The 12,627-nt window shown below is 46.1% G+C and overlaps 2 protein-coding genes and 1 long non-coding RNA gene across 10 annotated transcripts in view; 1 reads left to right on the top strand and 2 right to left on the bottom strand.

Annotated features, from left to right (window-relative positions):
• Positions 1-1,735, bottom strand: part of TENT4B (terminal nucleotidyltransferase 4B) — a 75,626-nt gene extending 73,891 nt beyond the window's left edge. For 2 of the 6 annotated variants that reach the window (XM_045045784.1, XM_045045783.1), the window contains exon 1: positions 872-1,727. In XM_045045784.1, coding sequence (XP_044901719.1) covers positions 872-1,506 — 635 coding nt within the window. In that variant the 5' untranslated portion in view covers positions 1,507-1,727. Of the gene's footprint in view, positions 1-871 lie in introns of all 6 variants that reach the window. The other 4 variants (XM_045045785.1, XM_023244908.2, XM_045045782.1 and 1 more) reach the window with 4 other exon arrangements.
• Positions 1,736-3,491: 1,756 nt separating this feature from the next.
• The window catches only part of HEATR3 (HEAT repeat containing 3), a 69,243-nt gene continuing 60,107 nt past the window's right edge, over positions 3,492-12,627 (bottom strand). For all 3 annotated transcript variants that reach the window (XM_023244841.2, XM_023244843.2, XM_023244844.2), the window contains one exon: positions 3,492-5,036. In XM_023244841.2, coding sequence (XP_023100609.1) covers positions 5,031-5,036 — 6 coding nt within the window. In that variant the 3' untranslated portion in view covers positions 3,492-5,030. The remainder of the gene's footprint in view (positions 5,037-12,627) is intronic.
• Positions 9,356-10,855, top strand: LOC111557973. The gene is made up of 2 exons (XR_002738371.2): positions 9,356-9,553; positions 10,510-10,855. It is a non-coding gene; the product is annotated as an uncharacterized LOC111557973 (long non-coding RNA).

Here is a 12,627-nt window from a genome sequence, read left to right as displayed (position 1 = left end):
TAAAGTTACCCCCTACAATGAAAAGCATTGGCTGTATCTGCCAGGATGACAACTTTACAGTAAGAAGCTGGAGCCAAGGTCCATGAACTCCTAGAAAGTTCTATCGGCCTCAGAAGAGCTCACCATCTCCACCAGCCTAAACTTAGCTGTCACCTCATTCCTCAATCCCCACAGAAAAAAAAGCATCGCTAATGCAGGATTTTTTTTTTTTTTTAATAAAAAAAATTAAAGATGGGCAAAAGGGTCAACAGCAGGCAAAGCCTTACGGGGCTGAAATGATTCCTGTTTGGGATTGGGGGAGGGGGAGGAGCTTTCTGGATGTTTCTATTCTTGGCAAGGAAAGCACCTCCAGGTCCTGTACCATCAAATGGCACCAACACAGGAATGTTCTCAGGAAATCAATGATTTGTCCATGCTAATAGATTTCATCTTGGGGTGTGCTGGTGGGGAGCAAGATGGGGAGGATTGGAGGGGGGAGAATGGGGAAGGTGTGTGTGAATAGGGGGGATGGGAGCAAAGAGTAGATGGATAAGGGGGCCGGGGAAGGTGTGGACTGTTAAGAGGGAGAGTGTGGATGACTAAGGGACGTGAGGGGAGGGTGTGGATGGCGGAGGGTATGTCCAGAAAAGGCCTGGAAAGCTGGGGGGGGGGGGGGGGGGGCGGGGAGGTGTGGACCGCTATGGAGTGGGGGAAGGTGTGAATGGTGGAGGGATGGAGGGATGGCTGGCCATCAGCTCCCTCAGAAGCAGCAACGAAGGCAGGCCAAGAGGGGTGGCCTCGCCCAGGCTCCCCCTAATCCACCTTCTGTGGGCGTGTGCCCGGATGCGCGTATGCAAGGGCCAGGCCACCAGGCCGCAGGGCTACCACTCACCCCACGACTCCCTGGTTGTAGTTCCTCCGCTTCCACGGGGTCCCGCTGTACACGCCCCCGCTGCCGTCGGCCCGGCCGCCCCCCGCGGCCCGCCCTCCGCTGGGCTGCAGCAGGCTGTAGTTGAGTCCGTAGGTGCTGGCCTTATTGTCGCGCTTCCTCTTGTTGCTGCTGCCCGAGGCCGGGTCCGCGGGCTCCGCGGCGGGGACGGCGGCGGAAGAGTGTGGGGACGAGGACACGGAGGGGGACGGGGACGCCGAGGAGCCCGCGGCAGCCCGGCGGGCCCAGGCCGCGGGCTGGTGGTGGTTGTTGTTGTTGTTGGTCGTCTCCAGGGGCAGGAAGTCCCGCTGCTCCGCGGACTGCGCGTGGCCGCCCAGCAGGCGCTCCCCGGAGCGGTACATGCCGGCCTGGGCCGGGGCCGGGGCCGGGGCCGCGCCGCCCGGACTGCCGGTGCTGCTGCCGCTCCCGCCGGTGGCCGTGCTGCTGCCGCCGCCGCCGCCGCTCGCGCCGCCGCTGCTGTGACAGTGGTGGTTGAAGTAGAGGTTCCTCAGCCCCTGGGTCGTCTCCCAGATCTGCATCCACAGACTGTTGGACGGTCCGAGCTGCTCTGGCTGGAACCAGGCGATCCTCGGATCCATCAAACGGCGGCGGCCGCTGCCCCCGCCCCTCCCGGCCGCCCGCAGGGCCGCCGCCGCCGCCGCGCCTCAGGCGCACGCCCGGCCTCGGCGGCTGCTGCTGCTGCTGCTGCTGCTGCTGCTACTGCTGCTCGGGGCCCGCCGCGGGCGGCGCGGTCGCGCAGGGAGCCCGGCCGGCGCCGGCGGCGTCGCTCCCGCCCTCGGGGGCTCCGCGGGCCCACCCCCCTCCCTCCGCCCCTCCGCCGAGCCCCTGTCACTGGGGTCCCCGTGCAAATGGCGGCGGCGGCTCTGGAGTAGGGCAAGCGGCAGCAGCGGCGGCGGCGGCGGCGGCGGCGGCAGCAGCGGCGGCGGCGGCGGCAGGACGCGCCTGCTCCGTAGCGTCCTCGCTCCTCCGGCCCCGGGGCGGGGCCTCCGCCCGCTCCGCCCCGCCCACCCCCCGCCCCGCCCCGCCCCCGCCGCGCCGCGCCGCGCCGCGCCGCGCCGCCCGGCTAGCCCCGGCGGCCGCGGCGTGCGTCACAGAGGCCGTGGTGCGGCGTGGCGGGGGTTGCAACCGCCCGACTTAACCGTCCCCGTGGCTCCTGAGGAAGGGGCCGCTCGTACCTGGGCGTTTAGGCGCCCGTGAAGCGTGCGCCGCCCTCGGTCTGGGTTTCTCGGTCCCTGAGACCGGGCGAGGCCGGACGGACACCGGCTCCGCAGGGAATGGATTGTGGGAGGCACCGCCCCCTCGTCGTCCCCTCCCCCACCCAGGGCCTCCGGTACCCGCCCCCCCCCCCCAACGCTCTCGCGACCCTCTCGAGAACTCCGCTCCAAGTCGGGTTCGGGCATGGGCGGGGGGAGGGGAGAAGATGCGCCCCACTCCCGAGCATGTGCTCGGGACCCTGCGTGGACGCGGGCTGCGCGGGCTCCCCACCGGTCTCCGCGCCATGCGTGCAGCACCCCAGGCCCTGGCGGAGCATCCCCCGCCCCAGCTTAGACTGGAGAGACCTGCGCCAGCCCGCATGGAAGTACGCGCATCTTCGTTGGGTCTGTAAACCAGGGGCTCAGAACCACCGTCACACACCCAAAACCCGTTCTGCACACATAACGCACGCAGAAGCGCGCACAGCTGCACAGGCATGGAGACTGGCACACAAGCTGCTCGGCGTGTAAAGAATTCTCACTTGCCATCAGGTGCACCGGCAGCCATAGAAAGCTCTCCTCGGTTCAGAATTAACTTAAAAAAAACAACCCCCAAACCTTTTAAGCCCAATATCGTTGGCATCAGTAGAGATTTTCCACAAAGTGGTTATTTGCATGTCTTCCCAATTCCTGTGGTAAAAACTACAAGGAAAAGGGAATTTTAAGTATTTTAAATACTGAGAAAAAATAAGTGAGCATGTTTCCTGTGTGCCCTCTGAGGTTGGTCCAAAGTCCAGAAGGAGTCCCTGATGCCTGATTTTGACCTTCTATTTTGGGAGCTCAATATCCTGGAAAGTTGTTTGTTAAAAATTTTTAACGTTTATTTATTTTTAAGAGACAGCGTGAGTGGGGGAGGAGGAGGAGAGAGAGAGGGAGACACGGAATCTGAAGCAGGCTCCACGCTCTGAGCTGTCAGCACAAAGCCCAACACAGGGCTCGAACTCAGGAGCCATGAGATCATGACCCAAGTAGGGCTCTTAATCGACTGAGCCAGACAGGTGCCCCCCAATATCCTGGAAAGTTTTTATTGTTGTTGTTGACTGTTGTTGTTGTAGTTTTGGGCAAAGATGAAAAAATATTTGTCAAATTATAAAGCACTGCTCTACCGTTTTTCTTGCTGAGAGAATAACATACCCCTCCAAAAAACCCTAAAGAACTTTGGTTCATCTTATTGGTTGTTGATTTACTACATATCAGTATTAAAAGTGTTCTCAGAATGAAATTTGCTGTATACTGTGAATTACAAAGCCAGGAAAATAAGTAGTGGTACTTTTTAGGCTATACCTACTGACAAATGATATAAAAATAAAGCATTTTAGAAACAGGTTTATTTTGACAACTTCAAATTTGTTTTAAAAATCAACCAAGAAAAATGAAAAGCTGAAAAAAGTAAGCATTATCAAGGTCCCCACTGTCTAGATATAATCACCTTGAAGACTTTGTTAAACATTTCCAAAAATCTCTCCCTGCACATGTTACATGACAAGATAGCTGTTTTTATTTTTATTTTTATTTGTTTATTTTAAGCATTATTCAGTCTTTAAAAATATTTTTTCAGGCATCCAAGAACACATTAAATGCCACTGATATCTAAGCAAAAAAGTATTCAAACTAAGTGTTCATGTCAGAAATTAATATTTGTTATATCTGAAAGCTCATTTCTTTAGACAAACCTCAAGAACTACTAAAGTTCTGGCAAAATGATCAAATGAGTTAATATAAATAAAAGAACCTTGTGAAGTGTGGGCTGAGAGGCAAGACATTACTGTTTGTTCACCTGCAGGGAATGCTGACTGGTTAGCCCCATAACAACACATCCATGTTTCAGGGCATTCATTCAGTAAATCTTGGTTGAATGTCTATCATCCATGCAGAACTGAGCTAATTGCTTTAGAGAGGATCAAAAAGCAATCAGGGTCTTTGCCTTCCATGAATTTACTGTCTGGTTATGGAGGAAAAAAAGGTAAATATCTAAAGTCAAACTGCAATTTATTCAATTAATTTCAACAAATATGTCTTGAGCAAATTATGTACCAGTGCTGGGGATACAGCAATGAACAATACTGATGAGGTTCCTGCTTTCATGGACTTTACTTTCTAGTGGGAAGGCAAGCATATAAAGTCAGACAGTGGATAAGTGCTATGAAGAAAAAGAAAGCCAGCAAAAGGGATAGTGACAGTGTGCTATTTTTAGATAGGCTAATCAGGGAAGGCTGCTCTGAGGAAGTGATATTTGAGCAGGGACTTAAATGAGGCAGTGGGCCATGACCATCTAGGGAATGATCCATCAGGCAGCGAGAATAACAAGTGCAAAGGCCCTGAGGCAGGTATGTACTTTGTGTGCAAGATGGCAAGGAAATGTAATTGAGTGTTGAATGTATGCCATGCTATAAAATTGTAATGAATGTTGAATGTGTACCATGGTATAGAATTATAAAGTATCTCTTGCGGAAGTTTCCTCAAAAATCATCCAGTTTAAAGTAAAACAGAAGGGAATATTATATACACAAAAATGTATTCATTTCCCCCAACAAATCTGCAGTGTTTTGTCTCAAAATAATCTACAACTGCATCCAAAGAGATAGACTACACTAATTTCAATAATAAATTTTGATTACTCAACCTTTTCATTTTGCTATTTAGAACAAAAGAACAGACACTTATTACAGTCTTTAAAACCATCTGCATTAAATTGATGAGCCAAAAAAACACAGCTATCACAAACCCAGACATTTTGCTCCATAATCTAATGTCCTATTCATTCTCAGTGTTCTTATTCTTAGGGGGGAAAATGTTGAGTCGATGGTTTCAACTTGAAAGATTCACTGAAACATCAAGTTTCTGCAGAGTCAAAACTGAGTGGAAAAATGAGAAGAAAGCCAGTTATCAAGCAAATATAAATATGACTTCATTGATTTATCAACTTGGATAAAACTGAAGGGAAATTTCACACACATACTACTGCACGGTATTATTAATAATTGTCATTATAATTAAATCTTAGGCAGTATGTGACTATATTACTTCAGAGTTAACAAGAACCATGAATAGTAAGTCATAAATTATTAGTATCTTCAGCGTTTGGGCTATGACGTATTTGCTCCAGGTGTTAATAATCGGGCTTAGGCCCCATTTACGAACTTTCCCCTTTTGCACACAATATACATCATTGTACCATGTTTTTTTCTCCTTCATGAATACAAACAGGATTTCAAGTAGGAGAATCTGTTTCAATGACATTTCAAAATAATAGGCAATGTGGAAGCCCGTGTCTTGTTCCAGACAGTCAAAATTTCTTCTTTTTTTTAAGGTTTTTTTTTTTTTTGGAGGTGGGGGAGGAGGGGGAGGGGAGGAGGGGAGAGGTGCGGAGAGAGGGAGAGAGAGAATCGCAAGTAGGCTCCTTGCTGACAGCCCCGAGCCCAACGTGGAGCCCGATGTGGGGCTCAAACCCAGGAATGGTGAGATCATGACCTGAGCCAAAAACCAAGAGTCAGATGCTTGACCAACTGAGCCATCCAGGTGCCCCAGTCAGAATCTCTTCTATTCCTTAGAAACAAAATTGCTCAAGTTCTGTGCCATCCTATGATCTTTGGAGTGTGTGTATGTGTATGTGTGTGTGTATGTTTAAGAGTTTTATAGTATAATTTCTATATTATAAAATTCACCCATTTGAAGTGTACAATTTAATGAATCATTTTAGTGAATTTACAGATCTATGCAGCCATTGCCACAATCTGACCTTGGAATGTTTCCAACCCCAAAAAGATTGGTAGGGCTCATTTGTAGTCAATCCATTTTCCCAACCCCATGCCCAGGCAAATATTAATCTACTTTCTATTTCTATAGATTTGCCTTTTCTGGATAACCTCCATTTTGGTTGGTGTTTCTATAGAATTTGACCATGGCAGTGCTAAAGCACCCACAGAGAATTGCTTGCCTAGCCGAATGGCAACTAAAAACAAAACAAAAACTGCCAGAATTTCTGACCAATCTGTAAAAAATTCCAGACGTTTTCCAGATTCAAGTTTATACAAGGCTGGTAAGGCAGCTCCTTCAACCATCTTTCCTATTGTACGGGAAATAGCATCCTTGGCCATGAGCTTGCAAAGCAGGCTGTCCCTGGACAGCCATTCTCCAGAGAGGAAGCCCAGAAACTCAGCCAAGATCCAGCACTCAACCCTTTGCATTCTACCATTTCTTTTTAACATATCACTGCTGTGGGAAAGAGAGAATAAGGGGGATAAGGTGGTCTTGCCTAAGAAGGTACTCACCCACAACTGCTTTTGTCAACTGTCATTGAGCAGCCGAAGCAGAGAAATTCCATTTCTAAAGACAAAGGCTCTTACTAACCATCAAAATCTCACTCCAGAATATTCTCTCGCTAGAACATACATAACTTGAAATGCAGTCCAGACCTTCTCCTCCAAAAAGTTACTTGGTATGATTATTAATTAATGTATCAACTTGACTGCCCATTGAGTGCCCAGATTAAACATTTTTTCCAGGTGTGTCTGCAAGGATGGCCCTGGAAGAAATTAGCATTTGAATGGGTGGATTTGGTGATGTAGATTGTCCTCCCCCATGTGGGTGGACCTTATCCTATCAGTTGAGGGCCCAAATGAAACAAAAGATACAGGAAAGAAGAATTTGTCCCTTTTTTCTTGCCTTGCTGATTGAACTAGGACATTCCATGTCATCTTCTCTAGCCCTCTGAGCGATATTTACTTACACTGCTGGCACCCTTGGTTCTCACGCCTTCAGACTCAGACTCCATAGCACTCCATACCACTGGTTTGACTGGGTCTCCAGCTTGCAGATAGCAGACTGTGGGACCTCTTAGCCTCCGTATCTGTATGAGCCAATCCCTCATAACAAATCTCCATATAAATCTCTACATATGGGTATATATTGTACAACAAATCCAAACAGGTCATATATATGAAATGAGAAGTGGGGGTTCTCCTGTAACAAATGCCTAAAAATGCAGAAGTGGCTTTGGAACTGGGTAATGGGGTAGAGAATGAAGTTTGGACGTTCATGCTGGAGAAGCCTACACGGCACAAACAGACCTTTATTTCTTTATTTGTAAGATTTTATTGTGAAGAAATCTCTACTCCCAACATGGGGCTCAAACTTACAACCCCAAGATCTAATGTCACACACTATACCGACTGAGCCAGCCAGATGCCCCATGAATATACCTTTAAAAGTAATTCTGGTGAGGGACGCCTGGGTAGCTCAGTCAGTTGAGCGTCCGACTTTGGCTCAGGTCATGATCTAACGGTTCATGGGTTCAAGCCCCATGTCGAGCTCTATGCTGACAGCTCAGAGCCTGGATCCTGCTTCAGATTCTGTGTCTCCCTCTCCCTCTCTCTGTTCCTCCTCCACTCGCACTCTGTCCCTGTTTCTCTCTGAAAAAATAAAAGATAAATAAAAATAAATAAAAGTAATTCTGGTGAGAGCTCAGAAAGAGAAGATGAGAACTGTAGAGAAAGCCTCAGTCGTCTTAAGGAACCCCTAAGTGGTCAGGAGCAGTATGTTGGTAGAAATATGGGCAGTAAAGGCCATTCTGATGAGGTCTCACGTGGAAATAAGGAACGTCTTACTGGAAACTGGAGGAAAGGCGTTCCTTGCTATAAAGTGGCAGAGACATGGCTGAACTGTGTTTGTGTTCTAGAGTTTTGTGGAAGGTAGAAATTGCAGGCAATGAAACTGGATATTTAACTGAAGCAATTTCTAAAAAAAGGGTTGAAGGTGTGGCTTGGCTCCACCTGGCTGCTTATAGTAAAATCCAAAAAGAAAGAAATGACTTGAAGATAGAATTGTTAAGCTAAAAGGAAGTAGAACTTCATGATTTGGAAAATTTTCTGCCTAGGCATATTGCAAAAAGTGAGAACATTAAGGATATGGCCAAGTAACCATTTGAGTTATTGGCTAATGAGTGTGGGTGTGAACCACAGATTCATCAGCCACCCCGGGAGGAAAACTGCCAGCAATAGGAGAGGGGAAAGAATGAAGGAAGGAAGGCTGTCAGACCTCAGGGGTTTCACAGGATGAGCCCATAGAACTATTTAGCTGAGATCATGCGCTATTCTTTAAAACAAGGGAAGAATGACCCAAGAGGCAATTCGGAGACTATTGGGGCTGTCTTCTTGGTTTCAAAATTTGTATTACTTAAACACATAGATGCATACAACACGTGACTTCACATTTTTTTTAATTTTTTTTTTCAACGTTTATTTATTTTTGGGACAGAGAGAGACAGAGCATGAACGGGGGAGGGGCAGAGAGAGAGGGAGACACAGAATCGGAAACAGGCTCCAGGCTCTGAGCCGTCAGCCCAGAGCCCGACGCGGGGCTCGAACTCACGGACCGCGAGATCGTGACCTGGCTGAAGTCAGACGCTTAACCGACTGCGCCACCCAGGCGCCCCACGTGACTTCACATTTTAATGATTTCCAAAATAAAATCACTTCTTCAGCACTCACTGGTGCTCTGCCCTCCCTGTCCAAGCACCACCTACTCTATTATTCATTTCCACCTGATTCCCCTCCAGGACATTTTGTGGCAAGCATCTTCACCACGAGAATTGTTACAGACAGAATTGAGTATGTTTGGAACATGTACATCATGCTTTGCCTCAAAAGGCAGCAGAAAGGCAAATTTTATTTCCGGACATATGTAAGTCAAGCCACAGGGGCCTTTTCTAAGGTAAAATGCACGACACAGGGTGCCAAGCTTTTTCCTTATTGCATATCTAGCCCAAAAGACATTTCATTCGAGAAAAAATTGGATAATTTAAGTTACAGAGTTACCCTGAAGTCTTTGGACAGTCTAATAGGCTTTGAAAAATGCAGCCAAATAGTAAGGGGCAATTTCTGTATTTGTTTGGTAGAAGTGAAAAAAGCCAACTGAAAATTTGCAGGCTGAGAACAAATGGACAGGACCCATTGCACGGCAAGGAAAAGTGAGTCAGAGAATAAAGCACAGACTTCTGGGAGGTCACACACCATATGCCACAAATGGAAGCTGCTGAGATTACCACCTATCAAAAACAAAACAAAACAAAACAAACAACAAAAAAAAACCACTGCCACATCCTGTTAGTGGAACAGTTTCAAATTTGTTGCCCTGGTCTGCTTTGAAACTAGTCTATATAACACATTTACGATATAATGCAAGTCATGTATCCCAAGTCTGGAGAGAATATTTGAGACTCGGTTATTCATTCTCAGTCATTGTGACGGACTGTGGCCACAGCAACACAAGATTATTGACCTCGTTCAAAGTTCGAACACTGGACCTGAAAACACACAACCAGAATGAATGTTCAATGATTAATCAACATCTGTGAATTGATGGCTAAAAAGCAGTGAGTTATAAGATAGCATTTCTATCTAGCTTTTTAAATCATAATTAGTTGTATGTGCATGTGTGTGTGTGTGTGTGTGTGTGTGTGTGTGTGCGCGTGCGCGGGCGTGTGTGTGTAAAAGATTACAATTTCTCACAGGTGACAAAAGCTGTATCAGCTTATTCAATCTGCTCAAGCCACACAACTTGCCAATGTGTGGCTGCAAGGTCATAACTTCGAATGCTGTAAAGATCAAAAGCTGCACTCAGCCTCTTGGCCAAAATAACATCCTCCTCGGAAACACTTGGATACTTTAACTAATTGGTGTCTTTGCCATTCATTCATTCATTCATTCCACCATCATTTTTTAAAAAAAATTTTTTTAATGTTTATTTCTGGGGCAGAGAGAGACAGAGCATGGGTGGGGGAGGGGCAGAGAGAGACGGAGACACAGAATCAGAAGCAGGCTCCAGGCTCTGAGCTGGCAGCACAGAGCCCGACGCGGGGCTTGAACTCACAAACCGTGAGATCATGACCTGAGCCGAAGTCGGTCGCTCAACCGACTGAGCCACCCAGGCACCCCTATTCCACCATCATTTAACACTGGGGTATAAAGATGTGTCCTGGTGGCACATCTTTGGACTCCCAAGAGGTAAGAAGGAGGAAAGAATGATCAGGGAAATGGTCTAGCTCAATATATTTCAAAGCGCAAAAAGTGCACATCCCTCCCATCCCTATTTGTAATAGTGCTGCATTCACGTGTAGCAACCACTTCTGTTCTAAAACTGTTCAAATCCATTTCACTGTCATCAGGAAGTTGAGAAAATTTGACTCCAAGGGAGGATTATGCTTATCTATATAGTACTATATGACCTATAATACTATATGATTTTCCCAAATCACTAGGAATTCCATGTCTTACTATCAAACATGAGAAACCCCTAAATAATATTCTCTTACTTTTATTTATTTCGTAGCCATTCCAACTCATAAAATATGCAAGAAGCAAGAAAAAAGGAAAGTGCATAAGAAAGTTTCTTGAAATGTCCCTGTGGAGTTGGACCCGCCTTCATGTGATACCATATAATGTGCTTCCAGGGTTGGAGTAGGAAGATAAAAACTTCACTCATTAGAAGTCACACACACATTTGGAAAAATCTCAACTTCAAGCACCCATTTGAATTACAATACACAAAAATCTGTGTTTCTCAGATTGTCAAAGATTAAACAGTATAATAATACCCAGTGCTGGTGAGGGTATGGGAGAAACTAGTCTTTTTCACTGTCCGTGGAAAAATAAAGTGGAGAAAAAGCTTTAGAGGACTATCTTGGTCCTATCTATCAAATTTAAAATGTGAATATCCTTTGACCCAGTGTATTAACTTGGCTCCAGCTGCTGTAACAGAAAACCAGAGACCGAGTGGTTTCAACAACAGAAATGCATTTTCTCACAGTTTTGGAGGCTGGAAGACCATCAAGGTTGGTTTCTGGTGAGACCTCTCTTCCTGGCTTGAAAGTGGCATCTTCTCCCTGTGCCCTTACATGTGCACATGCAGAAAGAGAAAATGCTCAGGCGTCTCTTCCCTTCTTGTAAGAACAGCAGTCATATTGGATTTGGGCTCTACCCTATGACTTCATTTAACTTTAATTACCTCCCTAAAGGCTCTGTCTCCAAATAGAGTCACATTAGGGGTTAGAGCTTCAACATATGAATGGGGAAGGAGGTCACAAATAGAGTCCCCAGCACCCAACAAATCTACTTTTAGAAATTTATCTTATGTGGGGCACCTGGATGGTTCCATTGGTTAAGAGTCTGACTCTTGATTTCAGCTCAGGTTGTGAACTCACAGTTTTGTGAGTTCAAGCCCCGCATCAGGCTCAGTGCTGACAGTGTGGCACCTGTTTGGGATTCTCTCTCTCCCTCTCTTTCTGCCCCATCCCTGGTTGTGCTCTTTCTCTCTCTCAAAATAAATAAATATTTTTTTTTAAAAAAAGAAATTTATCTTACATGTTTGCATGTGTGCACAAAGATCTCTGAATAAGAATCTCCCAAAGTTGCTTTGTGTGCAGTAGCCAACATAAGCATACATCAGGAGGGGGCCAGTTAAACAAATTAAGGTACATTCAGTCAATAAAATATTACTATGCACCTGTTAAAATAAATGAACCAGCACTAAACATGTTGACATAGAGAAATCACTAATACATCATTAAGTGGAAAAAGCAAGGTGCAGAGCAGTGTATAGAATATGATCCAATTTCTATTAAAACAACAAAAAAGCTTAAGCACCAATATTTTCTGGAAGGATTTGTAAGAAACCATTGAGAGTCATTACCTCAGAGGTAATGGGGGACTTGGAGCATGGCGGGGAGGGGCTGTCCCTTCTACCCTTCTGTACTCTGTGTACTCCACCCGCCTACACTGCTGTGTGGAGGTATGTGGCTTTTGTTTAAAAATTGGGGTAAATTTCACATAGCAAAAACTTCACCATTTTAACCAATGAGAAGGATATGATGCAGTGGAACTTAGTTCATTCCCAATGTTGTGCAACCATCACCTCTATCAAGCTCCAAACATTTTCATCACTCCAGGGGGGAAGGTACTCCTCATCCTCCCCTCCCACAGCCCTTGGTAACCACTAATCTGCTTTCTGTCTCTATAGATTCACCTATTGGGATATTTCATATAAAAATAATCATATAATATGTGGCATTTGTTCCTGACTTCGTTCACTTAGATTAATGTTTTCAAGGTTCATCCATGTTGTAGCATGCGTCAGTAATTTATTCCTTTTAATCCTTTTTTTTTATTTTTAGAGACAGAGAGAGAATCTTAAGCAGGCTTCACACTCAGCAAAGAGCCCAACATGGGGCTCGATCCCATGAGTTGGAATGAGTTGGGCCAACATTCAAGAATTGGGCACTCAACCAACTGAGCCGCCCAGACACCCCAGTACTTTATTCCTTTTTATGGCTAAATAATATTTCACTGTATGAATATACTGCATTTCGTTTTTTCAGTCATCCATTAATGGCCATTTGGGGTGTTTCGTTTTGGCTACTGTGAATAATGCTGTAATGAATATTCACATACA

This window comes from Felis catus, chromosome E2, assembly GCF_018350175.1.
Source record: "Felis catus isolate Fca126 chromosome E2, F.catus_Fca126_mat1.0, whole genome shotgun sequence".
Classification (NCBI taxonomy): domain Eukaryota; kingdom Metazoa; phylum Chordata; class Mammalia; order Carnivora; family Felidae; genus Felis; species Felis catus.
This window is presented reverse-complemented; position numbering and strand designations above follow the sequence as displayed.